The sequence below is a fragment of the Polypterus senegalus genome, chromosome 14 (assembly GCF_016835505.1).
Source record: "Polypterus senegalus isolate Bchr_013 chromosome 14, ASM1683550v1, whole genome shotgun sequence".
Classification (NCBI taxonomy): Eukaryota; Metazoa; Chordata; class Cladistia; order Polypteriformes; family Polypteridae; genus Polypterus; species Polypterus senegalus.
Genome location: NC_053167.1, coordinates 23,585,617 through 23,607,965, shown reverse-complemented (window position 1 = coordinate 23,607,965; position 22,349 = coordinate 23,585,617). Strand labels below are relative to the sequence as shown.

The window sequence follows — 22,349 nt, the reverse complement described above, 5'->3', positions numbered from 1 at the left end:
GGGGACTAGAGGGCGTGTCACTTGACAGACGGGGCGGAGAGAGGGCTGCAGTTTTCTGTTAGGAAAACCGAGTGGCCGGATCACGTATGCACAAGGTGGTCATTTAGTATCCGCCACTGGGCGTGTTAGTTGCATGGAGAAGAGGATCACGAATGGGTTGCGTTGAAAAATTAATTAGCTATTGCACCTACCAGGTCAGTGTAAGTACATTCTCTTTTGTATCTAGACAATACTGTCTGAATTACAGAAGAACGGGAAGCCGTATTACAATGAATAAGGCTCTTTTATTGCATATATCTCCAGAATAAAAAAATGTGTGTTTAATTAGTTGCTAAATCTTATATGCGTATTGTTGTGATTACCGCTCATTTTGTTTTCTGTGCAAGTGTTTCGACCTTCCGTTGTCTCAAGCGAATTAGGTGTCTTTTTCTCTACTGCGCGTGCGCGTTTCATAAGAATTTACCCAGTGCCTTCTCCTGGATACCATTCCATATTGTTACACTGTTTTATCTGGACCGGCAGATGCGTGAGAGGGTAAAGCTTTGTAGATGAAGAATTTAGTTTCTGTTTTTGATGTCTGTGCGATTGTTCACAGATTCTTAATTCTGAAGCAGGCTAATGTCGGCTGACCGCCAACAATGTCTAGTGGTGGTATTTCGCTGCATTTTTCTTTTAATGCTAAACCACAAAGACAACCTTTTGATTGTATAACTCGATTAAAAGATCAACAGATATATAAATGCATAGTATATATAAACGCAGGATGCTTGTGTAAACTTAATCATGCAGAAACTGATCTTGCTGTTTCTTCGTTAATGCTGGCTAATGCGTTACAGGTTACACAAGGACAACATCAAGACGAAAAAAAATTAAAAATAATTGCGAAGTTTTTCTTTGGAAAAATAGCAAACGCGTCAGGGATTGTCGTAAAGAAATGTATAACTTCGCAACCTACGAAATAATCTCTCGCAGATTTTATGAACACCTTGAAAGTTGTTCTGATATAAATTTGGGTCAAAATCGCACTGTCTGCCAAACACTGGCCAAATAATAGATCGTTGTTTGGAACACACGCATTTCATGTCTGTTCCGTTTCTACAGTAATCTGTGTCAACACATTGTTAAAACAGAAACTTTTTTTATATTCTAGTAGTAGATGACAAAATGTAGGCATAAACTATATAATGTATGAAGCCTGAAGTCCAAATAGCAAAGAAACATTTTCACAAGAATAACACAATTGCACTTTTATTCAAACATATAACTGCAGAAAGAAAAAGCCGCCTTAACATGCGACATTGACACCAGTTTACTATAACTGACTCTGTGGTTCAATAGATACAGCCCCGCTTGAATCAAGGGTCACGGGTTCGATCCTGCGCCCTCCTTTTGAGAAGTAAACTGTTCTTAGTCTTACTGTTTTAGAATAAAACATACATTTGATTTCAGTCTGTAACAGCCGGTGCAATTTATGATCTTTGTAAAGGTTAGCTTTTTTTTTTTATTCACTTTTCACTCTCTCAGTCGCGTTCAGAATCAATCCATACAACCCCATCTGACACGGCTGTTTTCACTAAAGACGCGCTATAGCTCTGCAGTGTACCACGATGCATACTAACGCCCCCCCCGGTTCTGACACACAAACGCTGGCGAAGCTGCCTTCTTCGTATCTCACCGTCACTTGCTTTTCTTTTTATTCAGTTTTATTGAGTGTTCCTGCCAGTCCCGCATGTTGCTGTATGCTTTTTCTTTTGCACCCCAGGACATGCAGAAGAAAGAATGGTAAAGACCAACTTCGGCGCTATATGCAATCATCAGACACTCCCCATCTGCCCGTGTCGTTCAAACACAGGAACATATATTGGTGTAAAAGTATAACAAAAGTGCACTTTTATTCAAGTGCACTTTTTCCATCGCTTTTTCCTATAAGAAGCAGTGTACACACTTCTCTCTATGCTGTGGTTTCTATTACACACCTGAAAGAAAGACAATATATGTGAAATATCCAGCATACAGCAACAGCGGGGACTGGCAGGAACACTCAATAAAACTGAATAAAAAGAAAATCAAGTGACGGTGAGATACGAAGAAGAGCTTCGCCAGCGTCTGTGTGTCAGAACCGGGTGGGGGGGCGTTAGTATGCATCGTGGTACAGCACAGAGCTATAGCGCGTCTGTATTCTGTTTCTTTTGTACTCCAGGGCACGCAGAGGAGAGAATAGTAAAGAGCAGTAAGTTCGGCGCTATATGCAATCATCAGACACTCCCATCTGCCCGTTGTTTTGTTATACTTTTCAATACTTTTATACTGCTCAAACGGGCATGCTCAAAAAATACACGTGTAATGCCACGAAAAGTGCACGCAGACACTTCATTTCGCAAACAAAACAAGTGCACTTTTATTCAAAACTACCTGTATAACCGAAGAAAAAAGAAAGCAAGTTACAGTAGGCGATTGATACGACATCTTGCATGGTGCAATGCTAAGAAGTGAAGATTTTCATTCCGTGCTATATAAAATCATCACATTCAAATATTAACAGTTCCCACACACCCAAGGACCGTCCTTCCTACATTTACGACACGTGTACTTGTTGCCGTGTACACACCTCTCTGTGCTATGGTTTCTATTACACTGAATGAGCACCTGACACTGTACTTTCTTCCCTGGGGAAGGTCCGCATCAGAGAATTTCCAGTTCCTGCATAAATTCACACCGATCTGACGCTGTTCGTTTTCAAATAATATTGCATTAGTGCGATTATATTTTCACATATATTGTCTTTCTTTCAGGTGTGTAATAGAAACCACAGCATAGAGAGAAGTGTGTACACTGCTTCTTACAGGAAAAGGCGATGGAAAAAGTGCACTTGAATAAAAGTGCACTTTTGTTATACTTTTACACCAATATATGTTCCTGTGTTTGAACGACACGGGCAGATGGGGAGTGTCTGATGATTGCATATAGCGCCGAAGTTACTGGTCTTTACCATTCTTTCTTCTGCATGTCCTGGGATGCAAAAGAAAAAGCATACAGCAACATGCGGGGACTGGCAGGAACACTCAATAAAACTGAATAAAAGAAAAGCAAGTGACGGTGAGATACGAAGAAGGCAGCTTCGCCAGCGTTTGTGTGTCAGAACCGGTGGGGCGTTAGTATGCATCGTGGTACACTGCAGAGCTATAGCGCGTCTTTAGTGAAAACAGCCGTGTCAGATGGGGTTGTATGGATTGATTCTGAACGCGACTGAGAGAGTGAAAAGTGAATAAAAAAAAAAAGCTAACCTTTACAAAGATCATAAATTGCACCGGCTGTTACAGACTGAAATCAAATGTATGTTTTATTCTAAAACAGTAAGACTAAGAACAGTTTACTTCTCAAAAGGGAGGCGGCAGGATCGAACCCGTGACCCTTGATTCAAGCGGGGCTGTATCTATTGAACCACAGAGTCAGTTATAGTAAACTGGTGTCAATGTCGCATGTTAAGGCGGCTTTTCTTTCTGCAGTTATATGTTTGAATAAAAGTGCAATTGTGTTATTCTTGTGAAAATGTTTCTTTGCTATTTGGACTTCAGGCTTCATACATTATATAGTTTATGCCTACATTTTGTCATCTACTACTAGAATATAAAAAAGTTTCTGTTTTAACAATGTGTTGACACAGATTACTGTAGAAACGGAACAGACATGAAATGCGTGTGTTCCAAACAACGATCTATTATTTCACTCTAAAACTCCACTTCACTCCCAGATACTCAATCAAGGCATGAGCTGAGAGAAGTTCGTGCACGTTCTAAATTGGTGGGGATGGAATAGCCGGCTTCTCTTTATCAGCACATTTAGAGACAAAGGCTGGCGGAGAGGTGTGAAGGGATTTAAGAAGCAGTTTAAGGTGGGACGGAATTACGAGTTTTTCAGTAGGCTCTGGTAATTCTAGTGTAAAAAATGGGATTGACCTGAGAGTTGAATGACGTCACATATGCCACTTATCTCTGATGTGTGGGAGCTGGTTCCATGACAACTCCCCACCTTAGTCAATTCCCCACATTCCCAACTCCCCACAATTACAATTCCCCACATTGCAATTCCCACATTGCAATTCCCACATTGCAATTCCCCACTTCCACAACTCCCCACATTGGGATAATATGGAGTGCACTGAATTAATAATATAATGAAGGAATTCTAAAATGCAAATAGTAGTAATTAATCTCCAAAAGTTTTATTTCATGACAATTTATTGAAATGCATTACTGATTACAAAATACAAGTAACTGATATACACAAATGAACAAATGAGTTTAATACAAAATATGCTTGGTACAAAATAATGAATTAGATAAGGTCCTATTCCATTTGCTAATAATTCCACTGTACAGGTTTATCTAATAAAAGAAAAATCATTAAACTAAATGTACAGTACAAAAACTATTAATAATTGACAAGAATGACTAAAGTACACAGAAACTACTAAACACAAAGGTTACTTTGGAAACTGCATGTTGGCCAATTTTCTCAAATACTTAATCTTATCCTGTTGATTGGCATACCCTTGGACAGCCTCAATTACTTTGCTATTTAGGGTCTCATACTTCTTCCTTTTGGCTGTGGTCTGCCATCATCTGCATCAGCCAATGTCTTGCTGTGGATGGCCATGTCCTTCTTCAGACCTTCCAGAAGATCCCACACACCTGGATGACTGCAGTGAAACAGGGCTCTCAGTGAATTGTGGTATCCTTCACAGCAGTTTGTTGTTCTTGGTAGGCCAGTAGCAGCAGCTTCAAAGTGATTCCAGATTCTAATGGGAAACACTGCATCTCTGCCTCTTACTCCAGTAATGTAGGTTGATTCAAAGTAGGCAAGAAGGTCATTGTAGTTGTCTTCATCAGGGAACTCTGCTATCAAGTCATTGAACAGGCCTCTGACATCCTCCACTGGCACAAATTACAAATTTTGGTAATTTAAAAAAAGATAAAAATCAAAAATGTTACGTTTTAGCATGTTTTAAGAAAGATTCAAAAAATAATAGAATTCAACTTACCTGTTTCAAATTTTTAAAAGGCAAATTGTATATAAAAATGCATGCTTGGATAATGTATTTTTTACATATTTATTAACAAGTAGCGTTTTTAAATAAAATAATGCTCGATGTGGGGAAACGGAGGGCACGCTTTTGTATCATTATATGGACTGTCTTATATAGTACATTAGTCTATGGTTATAATAAATATTATCCCAATGTGGGGAGTTGTGGAAGTGGGGAATTGCAATGTGGGGAATTGCAATGTGGGGAATTGTGATGTGGGGAATTGTAATTGTGGGGAGTTGGGAATGTGGGGAATTGACTGATGTGGGGAATTGTCTGGCCACCGTGGGGGCTCAGTGTATTCTGATCGCGGATGTGTGGAGATCTGCGTTGTCACTTGTACTAAACAACAGGCGTCCAGCTCAAGGAATATCGTTTCGGTAAGATATGCCGTGTGTGTATATATAATATTTTGCTTAAGTTTGTTTTATAACGGTGTTATTCATACGCACCTTATTATTTATGGCGTGCAATACCAAACCGCAGTCGAGTAGTGCACTAAAAATGCAGAGTGAAACTGAAACGGTTTTTGAGCAAAAGATAACGGGGTTTTACTTTCTTCGGTGCTGAAAGGGTAATATAAATGTAATCTCTCCATTGTCAATAGTAATAAAATGTTAAAGTACACATCCTAAATGCATTGTAGGCATACATTAACGGTAAGTCCATTTTCAATATACCTACCTATACATTTCCATAACCCTTGACCCAAGAAAGAATCTACCCCAGGGAAAGAGGTTGGGAGGCAGTGCATCAGTAAACATCTTTTTACTGTTAGTAAAAAATCAGCTAATTGATTAATTTACTTCTTTCACTCATTCTTGTGTTTATTAACAAAATAAATGCTAAACCACCTCTATTAGATGTAACTAATTAAGAATCAAATGAAGGCCACGTAATATCAATATAGGGTCATGGTGTGGTATAATATATTCAGGCTATATTAGGGACAAGGAATGAATCAACCATGAACTTGGCTCCAGTCTGTACTAAGAAAAATGACTAAAATTGACCTCATGAGTCCATTCGTGTATTTCATTTTGTTATTAAACTGCAGCAACTATTTGCTTGTCCCCTGGCTAAATCCTTTCCAGTACTGAGTCATGGAGTAACCGACATCAGGAGCAATCATCATTATATCATACTTATCATTGTAGGATTCTAAACCCACTTAATCAGTTCAAAGCAGGGTCACAAGGGGCTGGAGCCAGTCCCAACAAGAACAGGGTGCAAGGCAGGATCAGTCCCTGGACAGGGTGCCAGTTTCTCACATGTTGAACACACACAAGGGCCAACTTCGTGACATGAATCCATCTAACCTGCATGTCTTTGGACTGTGTTAGGAAACTGGAGTAAGCGAGCTGTATGTAGGGAGGACTCGGGACATGAACATGAACCCTGGTCTCCTTACTGTGAGTCAGCAGTCCCCACCATTCCACCTCAGCATTAATTACATATTACTATGCAATTTTGCATTTAATATATGTCTATTGTTAGTATTGGAATGCTTCTTATCTATACAACATCAGTTTCTTCCCTCCTGTTGCTAATAACCCCATTGGCCTGAAAGTCATATTTTATAAATATAACTTACAGTGCAAACTACCTGTGAACCAAATTGCACTTCCATGGCTTGAAGAACAAAATGTGCATACAAAACAAACAAACAAACATATAGAGATTAAGCTTTATATATCAGTAATCTTTGTGATAAGTGGTGTGAAAATGATGCTGACAGTAATGTATAAAATGTATTTATTTCAGCCATCCCATACAGTATATTATCTTGATCCCTGGTCTGGTCATTGGCAATATGAAGACAGAATTGAAGACAAAATTTAAACAGCACAAGTCAATTTGGAAGTATACCCGAGTGTGCCATATATTTGAATTTCATCCCATCCAGATTTTCTTCCTGTCTTGCATACGAGAGCAGCAGCATACCCAGGGAAAATGATGGCTGAGATTTTGACAAAATCTAAAGTTCCTAGATATATGAAATATACATTGATGGAATTTTCTATTAGAATAAGGATGATTTATGGATAAAGTGTTTACTACTTCTTCTGTTGCTGTTTCCGTGTTTACTTAAAACAGGTAAAAATGCTCTTATCTGCTCATAAAAGAAAACTATCTTTGAGTGAATGAGCGGTTAAACAACCAGTTCTACAGTATCTGTAGTTCAACTTGCCTTTTTTCTTTTGTATTTAAAAAATAAAAGTACATTGCCTATACCAGAGTGAAGTTTTGGCATAAATGAGTTAAGCAGATAAATGCTGTGAAGAATTATATAAAGAATTTTAAAATGTTTGGGTGGCATTGAGTATAACTTTATTCAGGATTTTTGCCATTTAACTAATTTTAACAATAGGCACCCCAAGAGAAATAAGATTTATGGTGAATCGGTTATGTAATTCCTGACAAATCAACATAAAACTATCCATTTATCATCATAACCATATAATTCTGTTCAGGGTTGCCAGCAGTCAGAGTGCAAGTCAGGGAGCAGGTTTGAGTGGGCTGTGCGGTTACTCATGTTGGGCTAATTTGAAGTCTTCAGTTAACCTAACAGTCATGTCTTCAGGATGCCATAAGAAATCTGGACTGCCTGTAAAAAAAACCATAATGTGGACACAATGAGAAAATGCTATCTCAAACAGGCACATTGCATGAACCGAGAGCTCTAAAACCTGTGGTGTAGCAGCATTACCAACTGTGTCATTCAGGTGAAACCTTTTTTTATGCAGGTACGATAAAAATTTGTTTTCAACCAAATACACTTGTTATTCCAGACAGATGTAGGGATGGGAACATTCTAACTTTGCTGTAGGGCCAGAGAGAGTGAGAGTAACATACAAATTTGAGACAGCAAAACTGTCTTTGGGATATCATTGGAAACAACTGACAATGTCAAACTTTTTGTGTTTTGTTTCTGTATGCTCAAGTATGGGTGTTCACTTGAGTGTGTCTTGCCTTCAGTTGGCATCCTGTAACGTTTTGATCTTGCCCGGCACCTAATAATAAACTGGCATAGTCTTGTACTTTGGCAGTTTAGAAATTTTAATTTAGTGTGTTACATGATGGATTAATTATCCTTTAAGACTTCAAAAATGATTTATTGGTGTTATTTGCATATGCTGTACTGAGGAAATATGTACAGTTAGTACATTTGAGTAAACCACGGTTCATTATGGGTACTGGTCTTCATTCCAGTCATTTTAATCAGGGTTTACTTTGTCTACTATTAAAGACTTGTACATCTTATATATGTCTCTTGGATTAATTGCACAGTCTATACATTGAACCCCTTTTGACAGTAGGCCTACACATTGAAAGCAGGTGTGAATTAAAGACAGGAATTGGACTCCGATTTAAAACCCATCCATAGATGGCCATAACTAGAACTTACTTTGGGAATCCTACTCTATGTCACCTTTTCTCTTCAGTGTACTCTGACAAGTGCACCAGCTTCCTCCAGGATTTTAAAGATAACACTTTTAGGGTAACTTGTGACTCAACCCCCCTCCATGGTTTTCTCCTTTTGCTCTAGTTTGCCTTTAAATTAAAAAGCTGTGAGTATAAAAGTGAGTTACCTACACTAAAGTGAAACTTTGTGCTTAAGTGTGAATTGCAGTGGGCTGGGATCACAACCATGACTAATTCCTGCCTTGCCCCTGGTGTTTACAAGGTATTTTCTAGCTGGCATTAATCCATTACTGGAGTAAATTCTTCCAGTAGATGGATTGGTGTACTTGATTGTGATGGATTGAAAACCTGGCCACATTCCTAAATATTAGTCTGTATGGCACACTTGAAGTGACATCCTAGATGACCGCATGCCCTCAGCTTGAGGCTAGTATTGTTTTGTTGGAGATCTTAAATTTGACTCTCCTAGTATTTCTTTTGTGGACCCTTACTGCAGTCTTGCCAGCTGCAGGGAGTGGCAGTCACCAGTCTCTGAAGTATAATGTTGGTCTGAGGGCCATATGTTTTAGTGTGTGGGTGTTTTATCAGATTAACTTTCAGATTTTGGCTGAGGGACATCAGGTTTAGGATACATATTCTATTGATCAGAGGTGTAATATTCCCTGGCAGTCTCTAAAACCCACCAGGAAAGGGAATGGAGTAAAGAAAGTTTTGTTTCACTCCTTTGCATTACGTTTTAGCTTTACACTTGGGCAGAAGTGGATATTTTAAGTTGACAGAAAACCATTTCTGTTTTTTAGATTGCTGACTAAGCATGCATGGGAAGGGGTCATCCAATCAAAAAAAAATTGCAAGACACAAATATGGTGTGAAATAATTTAGTGCAATAAAATGTTGAGACTGATTAAAAATTCTCTTTTCTCTTCCTCCTACAGAAACTGCTTCAGACATGCCTATTTTAAATGAAAACATACTCCCTGATGACTTCTCCTTGACTGTTCCTGTTGTGGTAGTGGGTAAGTCACATTTCCAAGTTACTCCTGTTTTGCACTTTGAATCAATCAAGCTTTATCATTAGCCGGTGTGTTTTAATGCTGCTGGTTTGCAGAGTTGCAGTTACCGGCACTGCTGCCTTATCATTCCAGGAGTGCTAGTTTGAGGTCCAGCCCAGGGGCTGTCTGCATGAATTTTGCACATTTTTCTCATATCTGTGCGACACAACCCTAAGGCATGTAGGTTTGGTTCATTTGTGACTATGTATGTGGACAGGAGAGTTTGACCTGCTGTGGACTGATGGCCTATGCTGGGTACTCTCTGCAGTATGCCTGATGCTGCATTAATAAGGTGTGCCACCTCCTAAAATTGGATCAAGTGGATTCAGAAAATAATGGGAAGGATGGTCAAATTGTTCAGGTTAAGGGGAAGGGGAGGCTACAGATTGTTGAGTATTAGCAAAGGAAATGTTGGGCTGATTGGATTATGAAGTAAAAATAGATGGTTATGATGTAGTATTTGACAGAATTTGTTAAACTAATAAACTGTCTGTTTTTTCTACCGAGCAACTTTATAGAGTGAATCAAAGTGAATTAAACTATGCCTGTTGAATCGGCAACCTTAAGATTTATATTTAATGATTAAGCCAATGGCAGTGGTATCAACCCAGGCAGATGTCCGCTAACTAAATAGGGATTGTTTGTTTCAGCTCACTGAAAAGGTTTTTTTTTTTTTTTGATTAGCTGATAATTTCATAATTATTCATACTTTGTTTCCCTTATTCGTATGTCAGTGTGAATTATTATTATTGTTATTTTTAATCTGAGAATGCAAATATAGTGGAAAATGTACTTTTTGTGATTGGTTTGTCCAGCCCCCAAGTGATCCAATTCATTCATAAACAGTGGTTTGGCTTGATAAGACTTTGCAGAAATCTCGGCAACCTTGCAGTTTAATCCATTTAGTGGTATATACTGTATAGTGGTATCCATTAAGAACTGCTTGATTTTATACTGTGGAGGACTGCCGGCTTCGTGCTCCGGCCCTCACCCCTAGGCCGCCAGGAGGAGCTCTCCCGACAGCAGGATCGTGCCCCGAGTTCCAGCAGGGCCTCATGGACTATGTAGTGTTTTTACACAGCCCCGCTGGATACCTTGGGGACCACTGGGAGTCGCTGTAGGGGGGCTCATGGGCTCTTGTGTGCCCTATAACCCGGGAGTACATCACGGTCACGTGACGGAAAGGAACGACGTGCTCCCGGGGTGAAGTAAAGGACTGATTGCCCTGACCCGGAAGGAATAAGGGACTGTAGACTGTTGGGACAGGAACACCTCCGGGTCAGGGGCTATAAAAGGACGAAGCCTCAGTCCAGACACTGAGCTGTGCTGGGAGGTAGAGGAGCAAAGTGTCTGGGCGAGAAGGAGTGATTATTGTGTTGAATTTGGTTTATAATTAATGAGTAGTGTGGAAGGTGCTTGGTGCACTGTGTTAAGAGAAAATTAAAAGTCTTGGACTTTTACCTGGTGTCTGGAGTTGTACCTGAGGGTTCAAGGGAGCACTAGCACCCCCCTACTGCCACAATACTAAAGAAGTGGCACTACTTTTTGATGTTCTTGGAAGGCACATTGTATTTATAAGAAGTAATGTGCTCTGTAATAGGAAAAGGGTGGCTGTAAACTTTCTAGTAAACTTCTAGGTTGCCTAAGATCCCTGATCTCTCTAGTGTGCTTGGGGTCTCAATTGAGTAGGACAAGGTAGCTGAATAACTCTCAATTCCAATGTCCAGTGGCCCTACTCTAGACTTATGAAGATCTGCACCCTGCAGCAAGGAATGTGTCTATTAATGTAACGTAATTCAGTTTTAGCCTCTGAAATTCTTATACTTAATGACAAATACTTCATGTGTACTGTTGTGTATGTTTGTTTCTATGTATGTGGATGGATATCTCTTTATAGATATGGATCTCTCTCTCTCTCTCTTTCTTATATACATGAATGTTGTGAATGCCCTATAATATTGTACAGCTGTACCCATAACCTCCTCCTTTTGGTCAGTTACAAACGATTTAGACAATAAGTAAACTGACTGATCGGTGTATGGGCAGCTTCACTTGAGAACTCGGCTCCTGATTTTACCACTGCTGTCAAATACTGCACACAGACAGTATTGTGGTCACTGCAGCCAGATCTCTTTAGTCCATTTCACATCATCCTCCTATATGAATGAGCTCCTGTTGTACTTGGACTATTGCAATTAAAGCAGACTCTCCAAATCTTCAAATTAGAATGTAGATTTATACAAGGAGTGGCCAGCCATGTCATGGTATAATTAAAAATTTGAGGGTTTCCATACACAAATTTATAGATGTACTCTACTTGTCCACAAAGGGATATTAAATGTAAAACTGTAATAATGTAATGTATTAGTTTCAGACTAAAACCATTTTTTTTTTTAGCAAATAACTATTACTTATCCATTGAAACACTTATTAACATTATGCCACTTGTCATAGAGGGACTGTAGGTCTATATAGAGTGTTCAGCACAGTGTTTGGTCTGGAGAGTCAAGCTAAACATTTGCAGATTATTTCAGGTACTCCAAACAGTGGCAGAGGAGCAATTTAAGGATAATGTATTTTAAGGTAGACTATAAGGACTTGCACAGACTTTTGGTCTGCTGCTGGGTTATGTTCAAATGCTGTACAGTTGCATTTGGCTGATGTATTCCAGAAGAGTCCACACATGCAGACAGTTTTGTGCTCACACAAATGTGTTAGTCAGCCTGAGACTTTCCATAGTAGCAGCTTTTCAGATCAAAGGCTTTTTCTACTGGAGTTTGTGCTTGCCTGTCAGGCTGAAGTATATACTGGTACATAAACAGACTAAAAGCCATCATTAGCTTTTAAGAGGAGGTTTCCTGTGAGCAAGCATTTATGTTTATATTACTTGTCCAATCTGGATGTTTGTGTTTTTTTTAGTATTCTACAAGGGCAGCACAATGATATGAGATGTATGTTCTGATCATTACAACTGCAGGGACCCAAGTGCAGTTCCCAGATGGTCAGTTGTCTGTGTGAAGTTTGCTTGCTCCTCCTCCCACTTTTTTTGGTTTTCTACAGCTATTCCAGTTTCCTCCCATTTCCTTAAAGATATTGATGTTGCTGTACAATAAATGGACCCCGTATGAATGAATTTGAGTGTGTGTGCATGGGCATATCCTGGCCATGGTTGGGATGACATCCTGTCCAGAACTGGTTTGTACCCCTGTGCCATATGTTGTCGTGATGGAAAAATCATGATATACTATTAAATAAAAATGAAGTTCTGTGTTTTGATCATTTTTGTGGGGCCAGAGAATGGTGACTATACTACTGTACTACTTCTACTGTTTCAAGTTATTTGATTATCAATTAACTAGCTGCATATGGTCTTCGGGACAAAAAAACAATCCGAAGACGTCTTAGAAGTTTTACTATATTTGTGAACTAAGAGAGGTGTCCGCTAACTCCTAAGAATTACTCGGTGCAAAGGACATGGACCCACCTTGTGCTTGCTGCCTCACTGGCTTTTTTCAGTGAAAACTTTAAGCCTTGCCCTCCTTTGCTGAGGAGTTTCACTTGCACGTTATTAAACTCCAGCGATTGCTTCATATGGGCATTGTGCCTCTTCATCTGTGTCTTTAGCACAAACGCCGAAAAAATTTGAAGTGCATGCATTTCCCATACTTCTGCCTAGTCAACGCTTCTGGCCGCCACTGTATGCTGGTGTACAGGGTTGTGCCTAGCATGACAGCAAAGACATGTGAATTGAGCGACTTTAGTGGTATTCTCACAGCCTACATGCTGGTTTAATAGGACACCCCAATTTTATGACTTTATGAGTGTGTAGTGTAATTGGTTTGTTCTGGCTTTTAGATTTCCATCCATTTACTTTTCTGTAAACACGGAGCCAGCTACAGAATAGTGTAAATGTAATTTGGAGCATTGAGCTTCATCTTTAATGGGGTAACCCTAATTAATGAAAGATGGAAACTATGCCCATTCCCAAAATCCAACAGTATTGCCATATACTGTGATTTCTTGGTGGGTTTTTTTTTTTGGTCTTATAACATCTGTCTTAATGATCATAAAGGTTTCTTGTAGCTATACTTATTTTTATCTCCTTTTTAGGTAATGGACCCTCTGGAATCTGTCTTTCCTACTTGCTGTCTGGTTACACTCCATATCTAGCTCCTGGAGCGACACATCCAAATCCTCTGCTCCTTGGAAAACTTCAAGAGAGACCAGAGCTTTCTTTTCTGGATCAGGTATAAGGGTGGACCTCTTCTTTATAAGTTTCTCATTGGGAAGATTGCATGTAATATCATGAGAACCTGTCATCATTAAGTAAGATGGTCTCACTGCTAACTCCCTTTCTGGAGAAGGTCAGCTGGTAAAAATAGTCATTTGATAGAGCAAGAGTCTAAACTGGAGAAACAAAGGAGTGACCTACCTTTTGATTCAATAGCCTGCTCTTCTGAATGTTTTCTCTTTTTATTTCTATTTGTTACATGAGGATTTCTCATTGTCTCTTCCTTCAGGATCTGGAATATTTATGTGAAGGGCTGGAAGGGCGTTCAAAAAACCCAGTTGCAGTTCTCTTTGATTCCCTTATTTTGCCAGACAGTGATTTTGGCTCAGACTGTACCTCTCCTCTTCAGTGGTATCACAAGCCTGAGCAGGCCATTTCTCACCTGGTGTTTGGCAAGGGACCACCTGGTGGGGTCTGGCATGTGAGTATTATTTTTAGAGAGTCACTCCAAGATGATATAATTTATTTTGTTTGTTTTATCTTTTTCCACTGTTGCATATTATCTAAAATTCCATTTGCTAAACACACTTAATCTGATTTCTGGATGTCGGAGAGCCAGTGTCTATCCTAGGACTATTGAACTACTATTCTTTGGTCAGGGGATGCATGCACAAACTTAACCAGAATCATTCATACTTGCCAATTTATAGTCGATTCAACCTAACATCATGAAGCACTTTCGTTATGTTAGAGAAAAGCCATACAATCTCAAAGAGTAACACTCAACATGGTGGCTGGGCAAGGATTTAAGCCAGGACTCCTGGAGTTGAGACTGTAGCACTAACCTCTGTGCTACCCATATTGCATACACCCACATCTAAAAGATATGTTGATTCAGTTCTTTGCTGCTTACTATTTTAGACTGGTCTTGTTACCCGAGTTCTTCCACTTTTTTGTGGGTTTACTCCTAGATTCCAAAGATATGTTCTTGGATTGATTCTTAATAAGCTTACTCCACTCTGAGTGTGCCAATGGCTGTCCTGTACCTACTAATCTTGAATTGGCACTGGTCCCCTGCCATTCTGTACCCAGAAAAGTAAGTAATAGAAAACCGTATTTGTTGTCTCACAGTGAGTTGCAACCATTCTATAGAATGTCTTTTTAAAATATTTATCAGCCTTGGGATTTCCTCAGGATCTGTAGTAAGCCTTGATCAACTGATTCCCACTTAGATTCTTGCAATAGTGCATTTCAGCTGGCTAATAGTTTGATATATACAACTTTTTACCTTCTGGTAAGCCTGTGAACACAGTGAAGTGGCAACACATTTGGGACATGCAAATTGTTGTAAAACCTGTATGTATGTTGCCATTCAATGCTGTCTTCTCCCTGCTTATACCTGGGATGGATGCTGCACTTGCTATTTGTATTCCTGCATGAGAAGACAGGAGAATAATTCTGACATCTGGCACTTTGAAAGGTCTCTCTTTACTTTCCCTGGAGATGCATCTTCTGTACTGCTATACAGGTGATTTAAAAGAGATATTCCTAAATCTAATCGAAGGGAAAACCTAAAATATTTCCTTCATTTCTATAGTCCTATTCTGTTTCTCAAAACTGTACAATAACAATAAGTCATTTCTATTTGTTCACAGCACTAGTATACACTATCATGTATTTTGGTGGTCTAACAACTGGGCTTTTTATCATCAGGCCATGGAAGGTTCCATGCTAACACTGAGCTTGGCGAAGTGGATGGAACTGCCAGGGCTGCGGCTAAAGGACTGGGTGAGAGAAAAACGCAGGTGAGTGCACGACTGTGCAGGGTTCTGATTTATGATGATGGACCCCTCTGTTTACTATCTGTCAGTGTCTGTTGTGAACCTTCTATGAAGCGGACCCTCTCCACCTGCACAGAGCTTTCTTGTTCTCCTGTTAACTATTTGGGTTCTTCTCTATGTACTCCAGTTTTATTCTCCAGCATGTGCCCATTAAATTAATTGCCAACTGTAAAGTGGCCAGGTCTGAATGAAGTATGCAGCACAGCGTTGGTCTCTGCCTTGACTTTGTTGCTAACAGGATAGGCTCCAATACCTGCAATCTTGAACTGGGTTCAGCAGGTTTTGAAAATGGATAGTTGAACTGTTTTTTTTTTTTTTTTAATAAACAGAAAATAAGTACCATAGCTATGTCACAGCCTTTGAGTCTTGATTCCATACATTCTGTATTATGTTAGCATGTGTTCACCATGATGATGAGGGTTTCCTCTGGAGAAGCACAGATCAGTAGACTACTGGTTGGAATTTATGTTCCATGCAATTCGATTTTCTTTTTTTACTGATTATATTCTGGAATGAGAGTTGAATTCGTGCACAGTATGCGTCCACTGAAAATGTATAAAAAAACAAAAAAAAAATCACTGGGTGGGTGGGCACAATCAGTTATTTTCCTTAAAAAAACTTATCTAAGATGTGGAGAAATGGTTTGTGTAGTGGTGAAAACCGCCCACTCCACTAAACCTGTTGTTCAAACACTCAAGAGCCTTATACTTGATTTTGGCAGGAATGTCTTTCAAACGTACTGTAGGTGGCAGCTGGTGTAGGCAGAGAAGACTTTTGGGTAAAATGTGCAAACTTGGTTCATAGAGTGAACAGGATGAAACTGTGCTAGTCCTCTCACTCATTTTTTTTTCCTTCCAATTTATTTTTCTCATTTTTCCCACTGACTTTCATTCTTTGTAATTTAAGCTCAGTAATGAGGTCTTTATAGATTTTTTTCATTATTACCTCTTCTGGCTGTTTTCCTAGGAATTTGCGTAATGACAGAGTGACTCCAGGAGAGATTGCCTCCTATTACAAGCATTATGTGTCCATAATGGGCCTTCAGGACAACTTTGTAAGAAACACTCACATTTTATCAGTGAGAAGAATGAAATGTGATCAAGAAACTGGTGAAAGAGAAGATCAAACGTACTGCTTGCCTGGCCACCATAAAAACTGCTATGCATATTCAGAGCATGGTTTTTCAAAGGGATTGTGGGAAGTGCGGGGTGTACAAAAAGTGAGTGAGAATCTGGAGGTCCCCTTTGCTGTGTGTGCAGAGAATGTGGTCTTGGCCACAGGAACACAAGACAAACCTGCCTGGCTAGGAGTAAAAGGAGAAGATCTTCCATATGTTTATCACGACTTTAGGCAATTTGAAGAGGCCATTTCCAGACGCATGGTGGATGAGATTTCTGAACCCATCTTGATCATTGGAGCAGGACTGATGGCGGCTGATGCAGTACTTGCTGCACATCACTTGAACATTCCTGTTTATCATGCCTTCCGTCGGTCTATTAGTGATCCTGCCTTGATCTTTAACCAGCTACCAAAGGTTCTTTACCCAGAATACCATAAGGTACACCAGATGATGCAATTGCAGGTGCAGGGCAACAGTGATGCCAATTCTTACCCAGGCTATACTAGCTACCCTAAACACCAGGTGGTTGCCTTCACTAAAGACAAAAAGTGCATCCTGGAGGGAGACAGAAGTAGACCAGTGCTTCGCATTTCTATGGCAGTGGTTCTAATAGGCGCCCACCCCAACCTCTCCTTCTTGCCAGATGATGGTCAGTACCTTGCTGTGAACAGCCAGCAACCTATCTCCTGTCGGCACAATCCAGTGGACATTGACCCAATTACTTATGAGTCAACCCAGGAACCTAATCTTTTTGCCATGGGTCCCCTGGTGGGGGATAACTTTGTCCGCTTCCTGAAGGGTGGGGCGATTGCAATTGCCAGTGCCCTCCAAAAACGAAGGTGTCCATTAGAGGTCCGCACCTCTAATGAAACAAGCTCTGAGAGTTCTTTGGGAATCTAAAGCCAAGTGATTGCTTTTAGGAGTGTGCCGAACATTTGAAAGTGAAAACCAGCTCCCCATCTTCTCCCTAAACAGACGGGAGAAAGGGGTCTGCAGGTAGACACTTAATAAGATGTTAGCTAAGATACTGGTGATGCCTTGCAAGAGCTGTGGTTGGCGAAAGCTTTTTAGCAGATGAAGAATTAAGTTTTACTTCCTTTGGTGCTATCAGAAAGGTTTCACCAAGACCGAGGGAAAAGACAAGCAAGAAAGACACTGCCATTGAGCTGTTAAGATATTCCCTTTCAGCTGTCCCGTGTAGTGCTTGTTGTTTTTTTTGTTTTTTTGTTTTTTTCATAATAACAAACAAAAACCTAACACAAAATTGTTCTCATTGTTAAAGGGAATTGGAAAGGTGAATTTGTTTGAGGAATGGCTTCACTTTGAAAACCAGAGAAAACCAATTATGTACAAAAACTGTGGGTTGGGGTGGAAAGGAGTTTTGGTGTGTATGCTGGGGTTAATACCTGAGAACATGAGCACATTGGTAAAACCTGAGACATTAAAGGATGGAGTGAAGAGCAAGAATTTTTATACAGAATAACTCATCGAAAAATTTGAGACTTGCTCAGTTTTTGTTTTTTTTATACCTTTTTCACCAACTTAACCCCATTAATATAGATACCTTTTGAACAAACCACTTACTCCCTGAATAATATTAAATGGCAGATGGGGTATATATTTAGATAAGTTATACTGAAAATGCAATTTCCATTTCCTCCCTCCAAATATTGCTTGATCATTTTTTTTGTACCTGTTTTCCAGATGTGTTGGGACAGTGACCTTGCTAATCACACTAATGTATGGGATCGAAAGACATTTTTTGGTAGTAGCAGATTTAACACCCATCTTTCAGTTTACTTTTTTAAAGTGTTTATGTATTATCAGAGTATAAAAAGTCACATATGTGACAAGCCCAGTGTGTTCATATTGTCTGTCTTACTCAAAACAGGAATGCTAGTTGACAGACCTACATTTCAATCTTTTATTCTGCTTTTCTGCCAAATGATTGCTTTATTTGTACTTGGTGTGCATGATGGTATGAGTGTCTGCTTTATGCAATGTTATAAAACATTTTATTTCAATAAAGATGGGCATATTTCCTACTGTTTGTGATGTGTCTTCTATTCTTAACTTCAAAAGTTAAAACAATGCTTTACAGTCTAGGGAAGAAAGAGTACACCCCTTTATGAGATTTTAGGGATCTATCTAGTCTGTAGCAACCACTAATCTGTGTAAATAAAACCATCATACCCCTTTGTCTCTCTTTGGAATTTTTCAGCTTTGATGTTATTTGTTTTGCACTCTAAAGATCCCACTTCAACCCTTAGATCACATCTTGTCTGTTTGTTTGCCCATCACGTAAAAACAGGTGAATGCAGTTTCACAAAATTTTGCAAATAGGTGGTTGTTGGTTCGGCTTAAAATATAGGCAATATGGCATTTCAAAAGTTTCATCAGGAAGGATGTTTGCAATGGTTTCGGGACAACAAAAAATTTATTCTTATTGGGGAGTTGTAATAATAGGAGGTTTAATGCCACGTAAGCCATACAGTACTCCAAAAAGGTCAACTGGATGTTCACAATATTTTGTATATTTACACACAGAGTTGGTGAACAGTGGTTCAACAAAGGAAACAACACAAAAAATTGTAGTTTTGGCCAGCTTACATACTGTATCACTGCAATTATTCAAAAACCCATCCATCTTATTACGGTGGGTTTAAATATCCATTCATGAAAGCACAGTAAACAAGGAAATACAAAGGAGTAGCATTTATGGTTCCAGTCCAGTAAGGAGTTGCTGTGATTATGGAATCCAATCATACACAAAAAAATGATTCTCAACTCAAGAGAGTAGAGCCATTGATGGTTATCATTAAAGTGTAGTTAATGGATGACTCTCGCATCTCAGCTAGCAAAGCCAATGCTGGGCAGATCCTGTTGCTTATGATGTTGGCTGCCACTCCTAACATTAGAGATCTTCGTAAGAGGTGATTGTGGAGGCAAGTTCTGAAAATTTCACATTGTTATTGTTTCAGGAAGAGGAAGATTTTTAGCATACAAGTTGGACATACTGTACAGTATAGGAGTGACTGTGGTTATACTAACATTACCATCTAGGGGTGACCATGGTTAAAATATAAAGTCCATTATTTTTACGTCTGTGAACTGATTAGATATTAAAGGAAAAATGGACAAACAATTGTGTATCATTTAAGTACAAATGTTGATCTAATGTGCAAATAGGAGGTTGTGAACACAAACACAACAGCCAGTTTATGGTGCATAAACTTGCTAATCCATTTAAAATGTAAGGGTGAAGCAGAGGTTTACTGAGAAGTGTAACATGGTGGAAAACATGTACAAGAAGGTGACCTTACCTGAATTCAATCTCAGTCTCCCAGACCTGATTTAAGGATGCAGAATAAAATTTATTTCCATCATTAAATATCAGATATGCACCTTTTGGTTTATGGAAACAGTTTGAATTGTTTGCTACGATTGTTACATATCTGCACATTCAGTCTCAGTAGGCTAATTTAGAGTCACTTATTAATGTATAACACACAAAGTGCTAAGTAACCTATTCCTGATTTCTTCTATTTTAGCTCATTCATAGCACTTAATTGTTTCTGATCTGCAAACAAATTTAGCATAATACAATGACAACCAGAAAAAACACAATTTACAATCTTTAAATGATCATTTGATTTATAGAAGGAAAACGTTTATTAACTCCTCTATCACCCTTGTTAAAAAAGGAATTGCTCCCCTAAACATATTACTTGGTTGTGCCACTTGTACCAGCAACAACTACAATCAAATGCTTCCAGTAACAGGAGATCAGCCTTTTGCATTGCAGTGGAATCAGCTTTGCCCACTCTCCTCTATAGAATTGTTTAAACTCAGACACGTTGTAGGGTTTTTGACAATAAACTAAACTTTTAAGGTTACAACCTGACATCTCAATATGGTTTATGTCAGGACTTTTGACTTGGCCACACCAAAACCTCCATTTTGATTGTTTTTTTCATTTTCAGCCATTCAGAGGCGGACTTACTCTTAGGCTGTGGATTGTTGTCTTTCTGTATGACAGAATTGCACCTGAACTTCAGATCATGGACAGATGACTAGACATTCTTCTTCTGTACTTTGTAGCAGAAAGCTGAATTCATGCTTCCTTCATTTAGGGCAGGTTGCACAGGCCCTGAAGCTGCCAAGAATCCTGATACCATCACACTACCACCATCATTTGGGCAAAGTGTTTTTTCTGCATAAAGCTTTGTTACCTTTACACTAGATATACTGGGATCCATGTCTTCCAGTCTGTCCATAGAACAAAACGTTTTTGGGGTTAATCGTTTTTTTTTTTTGTTTGTTTGTTTTTTTTAAATGTTAGATGAGCATTTATCTTCCTCTTATTTAGCAGTCAGTGGCTTTCACCTTGCAACTTTCCACTGGATGTCATTTTAGCCCATTGTTCATTTAAAAACTGTGTATTGTGTACATAATGTAGTTGAAATGTGTTATACCAGTAAAGGGTGCATTAACATGCATTGCCTGATAGACTGTATATACAGTGCTCCACAATTTAATTATATTTAATTTACTATGAATATTGATACAGGAAATTTCACAGAGAAACTGAATAAAGTGTCACTAGAATTTTTGTTAATTGAGTTATGTCACTTAAGAGCATTTGTTGAAAGTCAACAGTTAGTGGACTCTTGTCACAAGAGAGCTGAAAGAGAATTATTAAAGAGGTTTATGAGTCAACAAAGTATTTGTTTGCACCAAAAAAGCCTCAGTGAAATACAGGTAAGTGCCTTGCGCCAAGAAGCAAGTCCAGTGTTGATGTTAAGGCAAAATGATGAGTGTAAATTGGCAAGGAGATTTGTGGACAAAATTCACTGCAAGAGGTGGTTGCACAGAGGTAAAGTACCTTTTATCAAGTGGTGCACAAAAAAGTAGATTGTTGACATGACCTTTATGACAAACCTATCAGTTGTGATAACTGCTGCACCGACTCAGGAGGACTTTGTTTCCCAATCCCCACAAAGTTAACTCCAACCTCTGTGTACAGACAGAAGAGTTTCTTTGTTTGAATTCTTTGTTAACAGAACTAGTAGTGTACCACTTTTTTTAGAAGTAATGGAGGAATGATTGAAGAAGGGGTAATAGCATTTTGTGATCTTTGATTTGAATCACAAAACACTGTTATCTGTAATCCAGGCCACTTTCACAATGAAAAAGTAAGAGTAAAAGCTGTGTTTGCAGGCATTTAGGCACCCTGTTAAGTCACAACTTACTAACACCTCCTTTGGGAAGATCAGAGCTTGCAAATATTTTTTGTATCTAGCTAGGAGTTTTTTAATTCTTATTTTAGATTTTTTCCCCCCAATTCTTTCTTCAGTGCATGCTCCTACCTATCTCTTTCTTGCTGATCACTTCCAGCTGTGACATAGAGTATTCTTGGGCTGTTTTGTATACACAGCATATTTAAGATTCATCCACAGTTTTTCAATAATGTTCAGGTCAGAGGACTGCAAGGGTTGCTCCATTCCAAATCCTTCACCTTTCACTTGTGCTTCTTGGGGTACTTCATATTAAATGTTAATGTGTGTTTTAGATTGTTGCCATCCTTTTTTAG

At 39.0% G+C, this 22,349-nt stretch overlaps 1 protein-coding gene across 3 annotated transcripts; it reads left to right on the top strand.

Annotated features, from left to right (window-relative positions):
* Nucleotides 1–38: 38 nt before the first annotated feature.
* On the top strand, nucleotides 39–18,806 carry osgn1 (oxidative stress induced growth inhibitor 1). 3 transcript variants are annotated; one of them, XM_039735188.1, is made up of 6 exons: nucleotides 39–194; nucleotides 9,448–9,528; nucleotides 13,675–13,811; nucleotides 14,085–14,276; nucleotides 15,509–15,600; nucleotides 16,603–18,806. In XM_039735188.1, exons 2-6 carry the CDS (start codon nucleotides 9,462–9,464, stop codon nucleotides 17,654–17,656), a joined length of 1,542 nt encoding a protein of 513 aa, XP_039591122.1. In that variant the 5' UTR covers nucleotides 39–194; nucleotides 9,448–9,461; the 3' UTR covers nucleotides 17,657–18,806. The 3 variants fall into 3 exon arrangements, with proteins under 3 accessions (XP_039591122.1, XP_039591121.1, XP_039591124.1); XM_039735187.1 differs by having other exon boundaries at nucleotides 39–200; XM_039735190.1 differs by lacking the exon at nucleotides 39–194 and adding an exon at nucleotides 5,448–5,466.
* Nucleotides 18,807–22,349: the final 3,543 nt, after the last annotated feature.